We start from the raw sequence: 17,711 nt of genomic DNA on the forward strand, positions 1-17,711 counted from the left end.
ATTGGCCTATCCCGCCGCCATCACATTTGAGATTTCCTGGTGATGACAGTGATGCTGCGACAGTCTTTCGTCTATGGACCCACATGAGGTGTAATAGGGCGGGCGGACCGCCAACTATGCAGCAGGGAATCTGACGCCATTTCGACGGTCGTCTGATCAGGCTTTTAGTCTGCGTTCTGGGATTTAGGGGGAAATATAGTCTAGCACAGCGTTTTGTTTTGTTTTACATTTAAAAAAAAAAAAATTTAAGCACAGCTGTACTTTCTAGGTAGTATTGCAGTACTTTGCAAACATTTTTCAAATATATAATGTAATAAAACTAATTTTACCTGGCTTTGCACACCTATATAAAATGACTCATCCCTTCCTATCCACTCAAAGACATAGTACACTATATTTACACTTAAAACTCAGAACACAGCCAAAAAGTGGTCTAAACAATACGGCTGCCATTGACTTTTGTAAGCAAACCCAAGGAGATGGGTGGGTCTGAACTGGGGTGGCAAAGTGAGCTAAAGAACGATGATGGATTCAACCTAGATCTGTGACTGGGGGTGAGTGTCTGAAAAGTTTCAGCACTCAGTCCGTCATCTCCTTGTGTTTGCCTTTTACTTTTGTAATGGTAGTCATTAGCCAATTATATACTGTTTTGTTATTGACATGTATCGCGGTATACCGCAAAATTACAGCAGCATACCATGTCCAATATGACACTACGTTTCTTTGCCTTTTAACTTTAAAACTAGTGAACCAATCTAGATCTACTACCAAAAAGAACCTTTTCACTCCTTAATCGATTTTCCTGCCAACTTTTATAAAAATCTGAATGGCCATTATGGCACTATGTCTGTTTAAAAAGATTATGCAAAATACATTGAGGAAAAAATGCGTTTTTGGACATCCCTTTTTTCTTTGCACCCTCTTGGCAAATCACCACAAGACTTTGCATCATCAGCTAATGTAGAAAAGGGAATGTGAGGCAGTGAGCTCCCCACCCTCTTTTGGTTAGAAAAAGGAATAGGTAGGCAAAGGTTTGTGGAGATTTGTCAAACGGTCTCAAAAAGTTATTACCAATCAAAATTTCAAGGAATTTCTATCTCTCAGAATCTTAACTATCAGAGTGGCTACCACCGATGTAAATTTGTTCAGCCGTTTTCAAGACATTTGCATTTAAAGATGTGCTCGAGGTGGTCATGAAGGGGTTAAAATTTAGTTATATCTGGACGGTTGGTCCCATAGGATTCCCGTGGGACAGCAATAAAAAAAAATGGTGCCTTCCGTTTGGCTCAAGGAGATTTTTCTCCCTAGGGCTCTTTTGGGACTGCAGGTACCGAGTAATTTGATTGGCTACCACAGCTCTTCACAGAATGCTGTGGCAGCCATAACAGGTCCCTGAGTCCTGAACTTTTTTGAAAAAAGGCCATTAGAGGCTGGGATGACACACCCTAACCCCAAGGGGCCATGGAGGCCTCCTTTCATTGCAAAGCACACAAATAATATAGTATTACAGGCTGGGCCCACCATAGTACCAACCAGCGAGTACATGGAACCCTGTACGGCCCCTGTGCGGTAATAGCAGTTTGGCATTGTGATCCCTCAAATATATATTTTTTCTGCTTGCTGGGCTGAAATGTTAACTGAGTGTTAAATATATAAGGGGAATACTACAACATTACCTTTGAAAGTCACTCTTATTAAATGGCTTCAGAGTATGGGTCAATAATAAATTGGAACCTGCTAATCAATGTATTTATTTTCATAGTTTAGGTTCCATAAGTAATACTATCTTCACCCAGTTGATCTCTTTCATTAAAAGAAGCAAGGAGTAAATGAGTGCTACAAGCTGTAGATTTGATTATGAGAAATAATATAGCCCCTTAGCATATTTAAAGGAGACTGCAGGTCATCTTCTAAAGGGACTCGGCTCTGGTTGGTCACTGAGCTCCTCTGTGACTTGCAATATCTTTACAATTTTTCGAAGGCGGTACTCAAACCCATATATCACAGAGAAAATATATTTACATGAATATTTCTTGACGATCACTTGCATTTGGAAGGACATCTGATCATCTGACCGGAAGAATATATTCTTAATGGCACCCACGTATTATTTTGTATTTGTATCATTGATGGTTTTTATAAATTTAAATACAAACTTTAAAAATAGTTTACAAAGCTTCAAATGAAATTACAGAGGGATGTACTGAAGAGATATATGATTCAGTGGGTAAGGTTTCAAATTTAAGGTACAGATTAATTAAACATCTTGTGCTTCTGTAATTTTCAGTTTCTTACACTTTGTGCCAAAAGTTTGAGGTGGACGTTCCATTGACACCACCTGATCCACCTCCAGAGAAAAAAGAGCTGCATTACATATGCTCCAAACTTAAAAAAGAACAAATGTCACCTGCTTCTAACATGTAAGTACAAGTTAAAGAAGCATCTTGCTTTTTGATGTACGCTGTTATGTTATGTTTTAAATGTTGCCAAGTGTTTATCAGCTATGAAAAATCTATGAAAGGGGCACAGCGTCATGTTAACTGGGCTGTCAGTCTTCATTTTCATAAACATTTTAGTCTCTCAGTGGTAGAGAGTGTGTAGTTGAAGCTAGGATTAGTTTAATTCACCATTTAAGATAGCAAATAATTTGTAATGTGCTATTGGAGTCTTTTCCTCGGTGAAGAAAGTGAGAAGGGTGTGGAGAGCAGGGGAGGCTGGTGCATAGGGGCGAGATGGGCGTCGCCCTCCCACCCTGGGGGACAAAAAAAATGCCTGATGAAAAACACTGAGCAGCTAGTATTAAATTGGGCTGGCTGTTAGTGCTCAGTGAACAAACATGTGAAAATGAGGGGTTTTCTTTAGGGGGGGTGGGGTGATGGCCTTTGCTCTGCACATGCTTTTGGCTGGGCGAAGATTTCTTCGACCTGGAGCCAGAAAGCAGGGCAGTGACGACACACTGGTGGGTGCAGCCTGTATCTCATTTGCAAATAGCATTTCGATTTTGGGCGTTATCCCCTTGGCCCAGGGAGGAGTTGGAGACACTCCATTCATTCCAATGGCTGGGGGTGGGCTGTCTGGCAAGCTTAGAGTTTGTGGGGGTGTGGCAGTGGCCTTTGCCTCTTCCACCAGACCCAGCAACAGTTTTTGTTGCTTTCAAGTGATTGGTTTGCTGGGGTCTGGGGGAGGAGTCCAAAGACAAAATCCAGTTTATTCTAGTTTTTGGCTTGCTTCGTCGTGGCTTGTGAGACCTGCGTGCTTTCATACCAATTCCACGCTGTGAACTGCAGACCCGAGAGACTGAACCAGGCCTGGAGTCCTGGACTGAACAACATCGAGGTGAAGGAAGGTCATCATCACGTCGGAACATCGGTAGTTAAAGTAAACGGAATCCGATAATTTATTACTTTACTCTGACGCCTGGGGGTCCGGCCGGCAGGCAGGGTGACTTTGATTATGTGGTGGTGGGGGGTGGCTTTAGAGAGGCCTTGCCTTGGCGGCGCTTGTTAGTGTATACAAGTACTAATGAAAGCAGGTGTGTCTTGTGGAAATGTTCACACCGAGCCTTGAATCCGCTGGAAACCCCTCTAAGAAGAGCCTGTTTGCTGGGAAGGTGTCTTTTCATGTACATGCGTGCGTCACTGCGTTTTTCACACTCTCTTAACTGCCAAAACATAGAAATAGTTTGGCTGTGAAACGTGGGTGACTTCTGTAAATCACCGAAGACGTTTGCTGTAAAGTAATTTTCGTCTACCCAAAGCAAACGTGAGGTTTGCTTTGGGTAGACGACTAAAAAGACACGCAAAATGCACCTGTAATGCGGCGAAAATTACTTTACAGCAAAAGGCTCTGATCGTCTCAACTGAGCCCAAAATAGTCACACATTTTACACACGCGGTGCAGGTCAGACAGGTGCAGACAGGGGCAGGGCCCAGGCACAAGGGGAGAGGAAAGAAAAAGAAACGGCAACATGCATTCCGTTTCTGTGGCTCCCGGTGCTGCCCTCAAGCCATAGCCTTCTATCCTGCAGGATTTTTTATGCACAGTCAATCCCCACACGAGAGGGCAGCGCGGCGCCTCGTGGCACACAGCGTGGTTCAAAGCCCCCACTCGTCGGGAGTCGCGCACTGTCCTCTTCTTTTTTGTGCTGGCAGCTGTCCCCCCCTCTCTTCCTATTATTCCCTCTCTTCCTGTCTTGCTCCTCACTTACTGAAAACCGTAACTTGAAGAAACGGTTCACAACCTCTTTCCTTCTTTCATAGTTGCTTCCCTGTGAAATGGATCCAAAAAAGAAAATATTCTTTGCGGGAAATGCCCTTTTTCTGACATTTTTCTATTCCAAAGAAGTGCAGTGGGATGGAGAGAAATAGAAGGTTTTAAATATGAAAAATAAATACATAACTAAATAAAGCAAGACAGAGTGGTTGCAAAGTGGCCAGATTGGTTTTATTCACATCCAAATACATCAGCATCACTTTACAGAGTTTGCCAGTGAAGCGCTACTTTTGTTTTCTTGTCTTTCTTTGAACAGCATTGTTGTACCCTGGTGGGGAAGTGTACCATTCCTGGAGGTACTGCAATACCTGGTCGATGGATGGATTGGAAAACAAAATGTGTACCATGGCTCTGTTTATGGATGTGGTCTTTTTAAACCATACTGCTTACGTTTATTAAGGATATAAGCAATGGACATTGAAACGGTTCCCTTCAGGGCCCTGTAGTTATGTCCTTAACTTTTCAGGTAAAACCACTCGCTGATTTCTGAATAGTGAGTGAGAGATCGTTAAGGTAACCATGTTGTTTCTGCTTACATTTCACATGCTTTACTTAATCTAGCATTCCCTATGAGTGTTTGCTTTTACTTTTTTTTTTAGGCAGCATATTACTCTTATCAAGTGCATAATTTGCATTGAGCCACATCCAAGTGTTTATAGCGGGCACAATTAGGTTGTAGCTGAAGGCAGTGCGAGTTTCTCTCAGTGGGGCAGTATGGTGTTCAGTGGGGGAGAGGATGTGGCACTATGGCCAGTGCTGTCGAATTTGGAACTGGGGAACTGGGTTCAGCCTTCATGACCAGTCCACCAGACCACTCTACTGAGGGAGCATATTCCCATGCTAGACCTTAGAAGGCCCCACTAGACCTTAGAAGGCTTGATGTCTTAGCACAAGCAGGTGTACCCTAGTGGTGTCAATTGTGAGTTAACCTTGAAGGCCTGTCCACCACAATCCATACTGAAGTTCATCTCCAGTCTTGCGGACAGGCCTACGAAGCAGCACACCCTAGAGCAACAGTGATCCAGTCACTGAGATTCTGTCACTGAAGTCACATGAACCTTGAGCAGGTTAGGGCGGTGCAAACGGTGTGACCGCACTGGGTACCTATTTCGGGTGGGTGCGTAGTGTTTGCAAGTATATTATGCTTTTTAAAAAAACTTGCTGCCACCTTCCTGGCCTTCAGCAATTTTCAGAAACAACAAAAATGTCATGATAACTTCGGTGATTAATGTTCTTCCTAGAGAGAGATCCGAGTTTTGTCTAGTGGAAGGGTTGACTCCTGGAAAGGTAGCACAGAGGGTTAATATGCCTGCTGCAAAGAACATGTACCATGCAGATCACAAAGTGCACTGCTTTAATGGGGGGACCATGATGAATGGTCATTTAATGTCAGCTGTAGATGATGGATCCCTGAACAGTGTCATGTATGTGCATGTTTGCATTGTGCTGAGGGGATTATCAGGTAATTGTTCACGCAGCTCTCTGATGGATGTCACATGCGGTTTTTCTGAGTCCCCAGATAGATCATGCAGTCTGTGTATTCTCTTGTGTACTGCCAGTCACTGCCAATCACCGGTGTATTCAACTGCGTAGCCTTGGACCGTGTCATGTATGTGCATGTAACTTGCATGATCGAGGTAACTATTAGCGGCGATGGTACGTGTCTCTTGGTCCTCTTTCGAAGGCTTGCCGTCCTTTTTCCCCAGCAACCCCCCCCCCACCCAGGGGCGGCAATCTGAGGGATATCCCCGGGCGCCATAAGCTCTAGCTACGCCTCTGATGGGGTCTATGCTGTTAACGATCAGGCAAGATTTCCATATTTGTGCACACTTTATTTGTGCGTGAGGTATGTTCTTAGGCATGGGTTGCAAGCAGCATTTTTCCAAGGGCTATAAAGTCTGGTCTTTGACCTCATACTAAAAAATCTGTGCCGAACTTCTGAAGACTGTTTAAAATGAAAAACAACACTTAAACAGTTAAACTGTTTAAGTGTTGTTTTTCATTTTGTCACTGCTGCGATAATTTATTTTACTGATGCCTTTGGTGCCCGGCCGGCAGGGTGACTTTAATTCCATGATGGGTAGTTGCAGGGGTAGGGTGGTGGTGGTGGGGGGGTGGAGGGTGGTTTTGAGGCCTGCTGCCTTGCCCTGGTGGCGTACGTACATTGTGCAATTTGTTGGTAACTTTTGGTTTCGTTAGTTGGATAGCAGACATTTTGAGGCCCTGTGCACTTTGTGTGCCATTTTTAACAATTCCATTCATAAAGATACAAGGACGACTTATCAACTTAACAACGATGGCACTCTAATACCAACTCAAACCCTGCAATTGTGGCACTGTGATATGAAAAACGGGTAGCGATTGTAGGTTTGAATACAGCAAACCGTGCTAAGTTAAATAGTTAATATTAAGGAGGTTGTGGTATATGGCTCGGAAATTCCGGGCATAGCCCAATAAACGCAGATAAGCTGTCTCTTCAGTGTTCACACACTCCCAATGCCACTCCTCTGGTCTAATTCGTTCAGAGTATGGAACACGTCCTTTTTTATGAGAATGACTCACATCAGGCAGGCCATTCAAATCAAAACCATTTAGAACATAGTTGATACCCATATGGTAACAAATCCAACCAGATGGTCATTTGACTCAATTAATCAGTGTTAAAGCCCAGTTATGAGCAATGTGCAGCAGCAGCTGACTGTCCAAAATTCATGTAAATCTCCCCCAAAAATATTGCAAATGATCTATAATAATAATTCCTAAGACAGAGGCCCGCAAGGCCCGTGACGTCTGCCCACTTCCTGTCCTGTGTCCGATGCCATATCTCAGAGTAGGTGAATGTGAGGAGGCCAGAAGTCGAATGCATTACATTTATTTTGCTCAAATGTGCAGCATCGCAGAGAAGGAGAGTGGGCTTGCCCAGAGCTTTAAGTGGGCAGAGTCTGAACCCCTGCAGTTTTTTAATGGGGGCCTCGAAACAGGTCTCTAATCGGGCTCTGTTTTGTGCCCTGGCACATGCAGCCGGCCCGTTTAGTTTTTTACCAGACTGCTGTGACAACACATCATTCACGTAGGGTTCCTTTAAGTGATCAGACGGTTATACTCTGTAGTGCAGGGAGGTAGAAATCGGTAATCTGAAGCAGCACCAAACACTTACAGTGGTACAACGCGGAGAAATCTCTTTATTTCGCCTCATTTTTCTTTTTTCTATGCATAGTGCCTTCTGCAGCACACAGGGAAAGAGGAAAACGCCTCTTGTAATTGCCCGCAATGCAGGCACCAGTGCACCATGGTGCACCAGTGCCTGCATTGGCGCACAGCAGCTTATTGTGTGCCGGTGCATGGGGAAAGGACAGGAATGCGCCGTATCTGCTGATAGATACGGTACATTTGTGCCCTTTTCTTTTGCTGTAGGGCAGGGCAGCAGGAAGGCCTACTGTTCTGCCGTACAGCAAAACCTCATAGATGAGGCCCTAAATGCAAACTACTTTCTTCACTGATTTCAATTTTTTTTCTTGTAATGCTCTACATTTATGTTTTATTATTTATGTTTCAATTTAAAAATTAAACTTATTGTGTTAACTCCTTTTTCTCTATTGAAAATTTTGAAACACTTTATAAACCATATCTGTCTTTTTCAGTATATCCACCCAAAATCTTGTCATCAGGTTTGTATGCTTTGCACCTCAATTTCTGTTATGTGGACTTTCTGTCAGTGTACATTTCTAGTATATAAATGCTATGTTTCGCAAAATAAACACAGTTTGCTGGAATATAATTTCTGTTTGTCTGGCTAATCTTAAAAAAATCAGGGATGAACTGCAATCCTTGGATGGATCTCTTTCACCATCTAATTTTCAAAGTATTTGCAATGTACGGTCTTACAAATGGTGTGAGCCTTGATGACTTCATTAACCAATACAGTAAAGAGGAAGAGATGTTACAGGTAGAAAACACTTAGAGGGCCTCTTCCCATTGGCTTTGTGTGCTTGGCTTGGGGGTCGTTTTGCAAGCAGACCAGTTAGAGGATTGGGCACATTTTTTATATGTTTGTAATGTTTTCTTCACACTTGTGCTTTAAAATGCTATATTTGGATCCTGTTTTTGCAAAAATTTACAGTAAATATGTGGTGTAAAACCCACCATTTGAATACATTTTTTGCAAAATTTTCTTGCAGGGGGAATCCCCCCCGCACCCTCCTTTTTCAGTTCGGGATCGCTCGCTTCGCTCGCTCGCGCATTGTACAAGGGTACAAATTTTTCGCCTCACCAGTTTCAAAATCCACCAGCCGCCCCTGGTGGAGAGCATGGAAAGGCAAAGTTAGAAAAAACGAAGACGACAAGAAAAGTAAAGTGTGTACTGAAGCTGAACAACCTACAGTGGTAAGTGTGGGCTATTCCACTTGCTCACTGACACAGTAGTTGAAACACTTGAAAAATATTCAGAAAGAAAAGGAGGATGGGAACAGTAGAGTTAAACTACAAGAGGCAGGCATTTAATTGTATTATTTATAAAGTATTCATGCCCTTCAGATAGCATTTCTGCACCACCGTATCTTTTTATTCAGTTGGATGTAGTAAACAATACTCACCTAAAGTTGTTTGATATGCTGTGTGACAGTTGTCCCAAACAGCCCACTTGTCTTCTTTGTGTCAGGAGTGATTCTCCCTTTCTACTGTGATGGTGGTACTCTTAGATGTGACATAGCATACGGTTCACTTTGGATGCAGTGACTGGGCAATACCTCCCATTGGTAAGTTGGGAATCTACAGTAGCATGAGAGTGCAAACATGACTGGCGCCATCAGTAGCAGTGCCTACATGGTGGCAGGTGCACCTTTCCCTGTTGTAGTATGATCTACACCACTGTTTTATACCTGATCTAATTGTCTTAAAAGATTGATGTTTGATTCCATCACAAATGTGTGTGAAGGTCAATCTGTATTTGGAATAGTTATTTGTGATAGGTATACTGTTCATGTGCTACCACAGACATCACTGTGTACACATTGGTGGGTGGGTGACACATACCCTAAGCTAATACTCACTGTCATCGGTCAGGTCCAAATGATGAAGCAAGGACATGACAGGTAGATTTACAGTAATTTGTCACTATTGGAATTTCCATGATATAGATGTGGGATATTCAGATATGCCAACTGCACATGTTGATGTGGCAAGGTTCATTCATTGATTGGATGTGTAAACAAAACACTTTTTCTTTTCAAAAGTAAAAGCATTGACTGGACAGTGATTTATTAAGTGTTGTCTCCCTGAGTTAATAGTCTCTGGTTCTTGTTCTTGAGAATTATTTCCCCTTATCAGAAGAGTTACCCCACCTAAGATCAGTGGGAAACATATCAATATATTACTGTAAGCTTAGGACTTATTCATACTCTGTTGTCGGTCTGTCGTCAGCGACATTTATATAGAATACCAGTTGTTTTAATGCTGACAGCCTAACCAACAATGTTGGGAACACCGACATAATGAACCAGGGCATAAGTAATTTACTTTAATTTGAAAAATAAATGAGAAGAAGCTCCAGAAAATTATTTTTGGTAAGTACCTTGGTGTAGTTTTTTTAATTAAAAGAGCACTGGCACACTGTTACTTTAATTGGAAATACAAGGCTTATCCAGTAAATCAGTGCTTAAGACCAGTATACATAATAGTGTAGCAACTGTTGAATATGAGATAGCTGGGCTCATTTTAGAGGAGTTTCCTAATTTGAGGAGGTTTGTGGGAGGCTATTAGAATGGTTTGAAGTTTGCTTCAGGCTCTAGGTGTTGAAGCACATTATCTCAAGTTCGGCTTACATTCCTTGGAAATAGATTGCGATGTATTTAGTATTAAGTTTTTTGCTTCATTAACAAGACAGGATACTTTGTTGCTGCTGAATGTCTGCGAAGCGTTTGTTCAAGTGAACTGTTACTGCAACATGTGGGAGGCAGCAAATAAGTCATCTCTTTTACAAGTATGAGGAGAATTTGAAACCTATAATTGTAAATCGGAAGGAAGTGATATTAACTGATATAAAAATAACTATAGAGAACTAAATCAAATTTTTTGATGGTGCTGATTGGACTTAATTTAGAGTAAAAGGTATTTTCATGTTCTTTATTAAGATAAAGTTATTCCTAACTATGAGTACCCTAAGGCCTACATTGTGGATGCTTCTTGTACTATTTTGAATGGGATTGTTATTAAAATGGTGGAACTCAATGTTGATCATCTATATCAATATATCTATACATCCAGGAAGCCACATGTGATATCTTGACTCTTGCTATTGTGTCCAGTCACCTTTGCCTCATGATAGAAAGTCTTTTGAGCCTTCGCTTGTTCTTGTAAAGGAATGTACTGTAGTTTAAAGATATTTTATAGGAGGCATGGCCAAGATGGCGGAGGGATAGGTTGCACTAATCGGCGGCTCCCCGCTCCTGGCCCTCTTGCCCTATCAAATCACAGCAATTGCCCCCTGTAACACCTCTAAAATCAGCGGAACGGCGAGCGACTAACAAGAGGCAGTTCCGGAGGCGCAGGACTTTGTGCTGGGGTCCTGATCAGCGCTCTGGAGTGACCTGCAGAGCCTGAGCGGCAGCGTGGAGATTTGGCGCCCAGGTAGGGCCGCAACGGCTGCCGCCCTGGGGCCCCCGAGGAAGAGGCCAGAAGTCTCAGCAGTGAGTACTGGCAATTGAATAGCTCCGGAGGCGAGCCGCGCTGTGCAGGTGTCCGGTCCACCGTTCTTAAGCAGCCTGCTAAGCGGAACCGACGGCGTGAGACACAGGCGCCCGGGCTGGACCGCAGTTGGCGCCGCCTCCGAGGAGGGCAGTGTGAAATGACTTCGGAGAGCGGGTGCGAGAAAAGCAGCGAGGTAATGGCTCCTGAGACCCCGGATAGCTGGGCCCAGACCTTCGCTAGCGTTCCTGAGAGGAACCAGGTAAGGGGCTGGCAATGCAGCGGCAGCGTGGGGGAGAACTGAGGCAGCCCTAACTAGAAACGGGACACTGGCGCCTGATCCGGACTGTGGCCCCCACCACCCACAGAGCAGAAGCAAGGTGCCCCGCACTAAGGTGGGTGTGATTCGGCTGCAGCGATCAAACGGAGGGGCTAGGCCCAGTGGCACCACCAAGGGAGACAGTCTGCAGGGCAAAGCGGCATTAGACATGGCCAGGGTCCCTTCCTAGAAATACGGACTGTTAGGGCGAGGCCCGCCGCTGCTGCTCCCCCCAGATTAGGGCGGAACAGGCCTAGAAGGGAAACCTTTCACGCTACCAGCCACAGTAGAGTGTCCCCAAGCTTGTCAGCCCACCTCACAGAGGGGCCACCATCACCAATGGCGGGCAGGGGGAATGGAAGAAAATCACTCCGCATCGGCGCTAAAGACCTCAGGAATACTCACCCGGTCAGGGTTATCGCCTGACGGAGGAACGAGAGGGAGGGCGGCTGCCGGCTGGAAGAAAGAGATGCAGCAACGGGCTGAGAATTGGATCACTCGCAGTGGCGCAATCATCGTGGGGCCCCTTGTTTTCCTGGGCACACCGACAATAAAGGGGGCACTGGCGGCGTCCCCCCAGATTCTTGGTGGTCCGTAGGAGGTCGACTGGCCTTCCATCAGCTGAAAATCAACAGGGAGCTTTCGACCCCAGCTTGGGGTTGCGAGGCCGGAGTGGAGCAGGAACCGACCAAAGCCTAATGCTGTCCACTGAGGAGGAGTCATTTCAGGCCCGCACTCAGTGTCGGAGGGAGTGACAAGTACCGGAGCTCGGTGCTACCCCCAGTTGGTTTGCGATATAGCTATGGGCTCAGTGAGGAAGAAATTAGAGAGGTCCCTAAAATAAATGCTTGCCAGGGGATCCCTGTCGAGGGAAAAAGGGGGTAGAACGTCCCCAGCACCGAAATCGCAAGTGGACATGGACGAGGGTGAGGCCCCGATCACCCGCTCCTAGTAAGCTCTCAGTCTGGTTCTGTTCACCCCTCCCTCTTCCATTTGGCTCCCACGCCGGGACACTTCCGAGTAGCCATGCGCGCTATAAATGGAGGATAACATAACATAACTTTCAGACGCTCAAAAATTAGGTGGCGGGAGAGGTAAAGGAAATCCGCCGAGATGTTGACGCAATAGGTGAACGTGTGGCCGCCATTGAGGATCGTGAGCAAACCAGGGAAGAGGAGATCGAGCAACTTCAGCAGGAACTGCTACGCCTAAGGGATCACCAAATTGACCTGCAGGCCCATGCAGAGGATCTCGAAAACCTCTCGAGGTGGAATAACATCCGCGTTAGGGGGGTCCCTTCGAATGTGGAGGGGTCGAACATAGCTCAATACCTCCGGGGGCTGTTCAGAGACATTCTAGGAGAGCCACAGGACTTTGAAATTCGTATTGACCGAGCACACCTCGTGGGTCTAGCAAGAAGTGCACCCGCACCTCCACTGGACATACTTGCCTTTCTTCCAGCCTTCCCCCTCAAAGAGCGCATCCTACTGGAGGCCAGGGCAAAGCAACCACTCAATTACCAAGGATACTCTATAGCACTATACCAGGACCTGGCCTCCATCGCGCTGCAGAAGAGGAAGGATTTTAGATAGATGATCGCACACCTGAGGGACCAGGGAGTGGCCTATTCTTGGGGTCACCCTTTTAGCCTGATTTTCAAGTGGAATGGTAAACTATACCAGCTCCGGTCCCTCCAGTAAGCCTGCAAGATCCTCGGGTTGAAACAACAGGGCCTGGAAGAAGCACCCACCCGTACACGAACTCATTGGGCGAAAAATGGCAGAGAGTAGGTTGTAGACGCTCGCCCACTCCCAATCTAGGCCCGGACCCTAACACTATGGCACAAGGAGAGATGGGCGGCCCTAGAGTCAGTCATCAAAAGCACAGCTTCGCCGGACGACCTTTAACTCTGAAAGGTGCACTGGGTTGCATTGAAAATGTTCTGACGGGGGCAGATTGCCGGGGGCGGGGGGGCTGAGATACTTGGACCACACAAACTCCCTATCCATCTATCTCCCGCATGCCCGCGTCCTTGGATTCCGGGCATTGGACAATGTTGGGACCATGGGGTTTTCCAGTTGGGGCTAGGGTGGGGGGAGGAGGGAACGGGGACCTTACAAGTTTGGGTAAAACAAGCGAGAAGGAAAGCGGAGGGTGGGGGAGAACGAGCCAGAGCTCTGGTGGACACGTGGGGTTGAGGGGAAAACGTTTCTTGTTTGCTTGTTGGGTCTGGTTGGGGCTGGGGGGGAGTTCAGGGGAACCAGTGTGCTAACTAGGACGGGGAAAGAGCATGAGCCCCCTAGTGGCTTCAGAAGTTACAACAGAATGGATCCACGACTTCCTCATGTCGCGCCCCACTCTTCAGGTAATCACCCTTTACGTGAAAGGGCTGAACAACCCCATCAAAAGGAGAGCCATCCTCTCATACCTAGAGAATTCAGTGCGGAGGTGTGCATATTACAGGAGTCCCATCTCCTTCCCAAGGACTGGCACTGTATGAGGTCCCGAGCTTTCCCACATCAGTTCTACTCCTCAACACATGACAAAAAAGCGGGGCTGGCCATACTGCTTGCTAGGTCATTCCGGGGTTCAGTGGGTGATAAGGTAGCGGAAGTAAAATAGCGGAAGTAAAAGAACGTCTCCTAGCCTACCAACTCTGGGTGGGGGGGCTCCCCTGGTGGTGGGTACCCTGTATGCCCCCAACTCGGGTCAAGAAAAATTCCTCATGGCTGCCCTATCGGAAGTTCTCCGCACACAAGACAGGAGGATAGTGGTTGTGGGGGATCTTAACCTAGTTATGGACGTGGAGAAAGATAGATCTGGCCAACGATATGGCCAAACGGGCACACTTTCCAAAATGGGGAAGGAATGGCTAAGAGACAGAGGGTTGGTGAACATATGGCGGATGGCTCATCCTCAGACCTCACAATTCTCCTTCTACTCCAACGCACACCACACATACGCCTGACTAGATCACTTCATAGGCTCCACGGAACTGAATGCATTAGTAGATACAGTGAACATTACTCCTGTAGTGCTATCCGACCACACATAGTGACATTGACTCTTAATATACCCCCGATACGCAAACCGCCAGGGAAGTGGTGTCTTAGGGAGAACCTGCTCCGTAGAGCGGGAGTGCCACAGCAACTTCACAAACGCATCACTGACTACCTAGAGACGAATGACACTCCGGACACTCCCCTTCCTGCACTCTGCGGGGCCCTCAAAGCTGTAGTACGAGTGAGTTAATGGCCATTTCTGCTGTGGAAGCCAAAGAGTGTAAGGAAAAAAGGGAACTCCTCACAGCACAAGTGCTAGAATTAGAAAGGGTACAGAGTCGAACGGGCGCTCCAAGGATCTGGCGGCAGCTGAAGGCTGTGAGGGCACAATTGGCAAGCCTTGATTTAGATAGGACCGAATACGCAGCCCTCCGGCTTAAGCACTCCTACTATATAGGGGGAGACAAAACAGGGCATCTCTTGGCAAGTTAACTCAGAGCCTGTACCCAACGCAAAAAAATCTCAGCTTTTCAGAACTCTAGGGGGGAGGCGGTTAAAGGTGATGACGAGATCGCAGGAACTCTCCGTGACTTCTACTCCACGTTGTATGGTAAAGACCTGCAACTTAGCATGGAAGGGGAGTCTTATTTACAGGGGGCCGCCACAACGGCCCTGAACACGACGGGGGTGAACGCTCTTGATGCGCCGATCAGGATTGAAGAGGTGGTAGCGGCAATTTCACGCCTCAAACCTTTGAAAGCGCTGGGCCTAGACGGCTTTTCAGCTGGGTTCTACAAATCCTTCAGCCCACTTCTTGCCCCAATCCTGATGCAGCTTTTTAACTCCTTTTGCGGTCCTGGTACAATCCCCCCTGAGATGTTAACCGCTGATATCGTGGGCATCCCTAAACCTGGGAAGGACGCAACACAATGTTGCTCTTATCGCCCAATTTCCTTACTCAACCTGGACCTAAAACTGTTCACGGGGATCCTCGCCGCTAGACTGGGCCCGCGTATGCCCAGTATCATCGAACCGGATCAGTCCGGCTTTATTCACAATCGTCAGAGTAACATACAACACCAAATGCATCCTGCATCTCATCGACAAAGCCCATCGCATGAAGATGGATGCCCTTCTATTGTCGGTTGACGCCTAGAAGGCCTTCGCCAGAGTAGACTGGGGTTTCCTAGATAAAACGCTGGTTTATTTTGGTTTTGGGGACAGGTTTCGGGCCTGGGTGGCGAGCTGTTACAATAGGCCCAAGGCGAGAGAGACATGAGACAGGGGTGTCCGTTGTCACCCCTTCTCTTTGCACTCTATGTGGAGCCCCTAGCCCAAAGGATTAGGGACAATCCAGACATCCTGGGCATCCCATTTGGCGGAGAGAGACACTCGGTAAGTCTGTATGCCGATGACATCATGGCGACTTTGGATTCCCCGGAACGATCCGTTCCGGCATTTCTGCGTGAAGTGACCTCCTTTGACCGGGTTTCCGGTTTCAAAGTAAATGTTGGAAAATCCAAGGTCCTGCACCCAGGCCGAAACGTGAATTTACCTTAGGAAAGACAACCGTCTTATGGAGAACTCCAGACTCGAGGTATAATTCTCTATCCAGGGCCGGACTTAGCCCACTCTACTGCGTGGACAATCACGCATAATTACTCCAAATTCCTCTCCCAGATCACGAAAGACCTTAGACAATGGCAAAAATATTCACTATCGCTACTCGGCCGCATAGCATCCTTAAAAATGTCCATCTTACCCAAAGCTCTTTATGTGTTTCAAACTCTACCGGCCTGGCCCCCACTCGGGACACTCCACAAAATACAGCAGGCAGTGCAACAGTTCGTTTGGGCCGGGGCGCACCCTAGAATGTGCAGGGATCTCTCCCACAGACCTCCAGATGAGGGAGGGCTGGGTATTCTGAATTTCCTGGAATACTTCAGGGCGACGCAACTCAGATACTTGGTGGAATGGAGCAGACCATAGTTGGAAAAATGCTGGCTGTTCCAAGACCGGGCTGTCACAAAGCTCTCTCTATGGAAAGTGCCCTTCTTGAAGAGGCAAGACAGACCACCAAACCTCAAGGGTTCGCCTTTCACGAACACAGTGCTATGAGTCTGGGACGCCGTTGCGGTCAGACGAGGACTTACATCCTTCCCCTTTCTGTAGACGCCTCTATTTGACAACCCGGAGTTTACACCAGGGCTGATGGAGAGAGCTTTCCAGCAATGGCGAGTCACCGACTGCCAGTCAGCAGGACATCTCTTTGACCTTGAGGGGTTTCTTCTGTTCACGGATGTGAAACAATCCTAAGCTATACCAGAATCGAATCGATTCCAGTACATTCAACTACGTCACTGGCTCCTCCACCCGACGTGCATCCGTTCGTGAGCAGGAAGCTTACGAAATATGAGAAATGGCTCATAACGAAACACTCTGAGAAGAAAATGATCCCCGAAATATACAATATTCTTCGACCGCCAACCCCTTCTTCGCCCTCAGTCCTGATCGGCGCTCTGGAGTGACCTGCAGAGCCTGAGCGGCAGCGTGGAGATTTGGCGCCCAGGTAGGGCCGCAACGGCTGCCGCCCTGGGGCCCCCGAGGAAGAGGCCAGAAGTCTCGGCAGTGAGTACTGGCAATTGAATAGCTCCGGAGGCGAGCCGCGCTGTGCAGGTGTCCGGTCCACCGTTCTTAAGCAGCCTGCTAAGCGGAACCGACCGCGTGAGACACAGGCGCCCGGGCTGGACCGCAGTTGGCGCCGCCTCCGAGGAGGGCAGTGTGAAGTGACTTCGGAGAGCGGGTGCGAGAAGAGCAGCGAGGTAATGGCTCCTGAGACCCCGGATAGCTGGGCCCAGACCTTCGCTAGCGTTCCTGAGAGGAACCAGGTAAGGGGCTGGCAATGCAGCGGCAGCGTGGGGGAGAACTGAGGCAGCCCTAACTAGAAACGGGACACTGGCGCCTGATCCGGACTGTGGCCCCCACCACCCACAGAGCAGAAGCAAGGTGCCCCGCACTAAGGTGGGTGTGATTCGGCTGCAGCGATCAAACGGAGGGGCTAGGCCCAGTGGCACCACCAAGGGAGACAGTCTGCAGGGCAAAGCGGAATTAGACATGGCCAAGGTCCCTTCCTAGACATACGGACTGTTAGGGCGAGGCCCGCCGCTGCTGCTCCCCCCAGATTAGGGCGGAACAGGCCTAGAAGGGAAACCTTTCACGCTACCAGCCGTAGTAGAGTGTCCCCAAGCTTGTCAGCCCACCTCACAGAGGGGCCACATCACCAATGGCGGGCAGGGGGAGTGGAAGAAAATCACTCCGCATCGGCGCTAAAGACCTCAGGAATACTCACCCGGTCAGGGTTATCGCCTGACGGAGGAACGAGAGGGAGGGCGGCTGCCGGCTGGAAGAAAGAGATGCAGCGACGGGCCGAGAATTGG

At 47.4% G+C, this 17,711-nt stretch overlaps 1 protein-coding gene across 1 annotated transcript in view; it reads left to right on the forward strand.

Annotated features, from left to right (window-relative positions):
• SHOC1 (shortage in chiasmata 1) overlaps nucleotides 1-17,711 on the forward strand; it is a 1,571,389-nt gene that overhangs the window by 442,803 nt on the left and 1,110,875 nt on the right. Inside the window, exon 10 of the mRNA XM_085643056.1 lies at nucleotides 2,288-2,420. Within this exon, the coding sequence (XP_085499182.1) occupies nucleotides 2,288-2,420 (133 nt within the window). The remainder of the gene's footprint in view (nucleotides 1-2,287; nucleotides 2,421-17,711) is intronic.

This window comes from Triturus cristatus, chromosome 2_2, assembly GCF_964204655.1.
Source record: "Triturus cristatus chromosome 2_2, aTriCri1.1, whole genome shotgun sequence".
In the NCBI taxonomy this organism is placed as follows: Eukaryota; Metazoa; Chordata; class Amphibia; order Caudata; family Salamandridae; genus Triturus; species Triturus cristatus.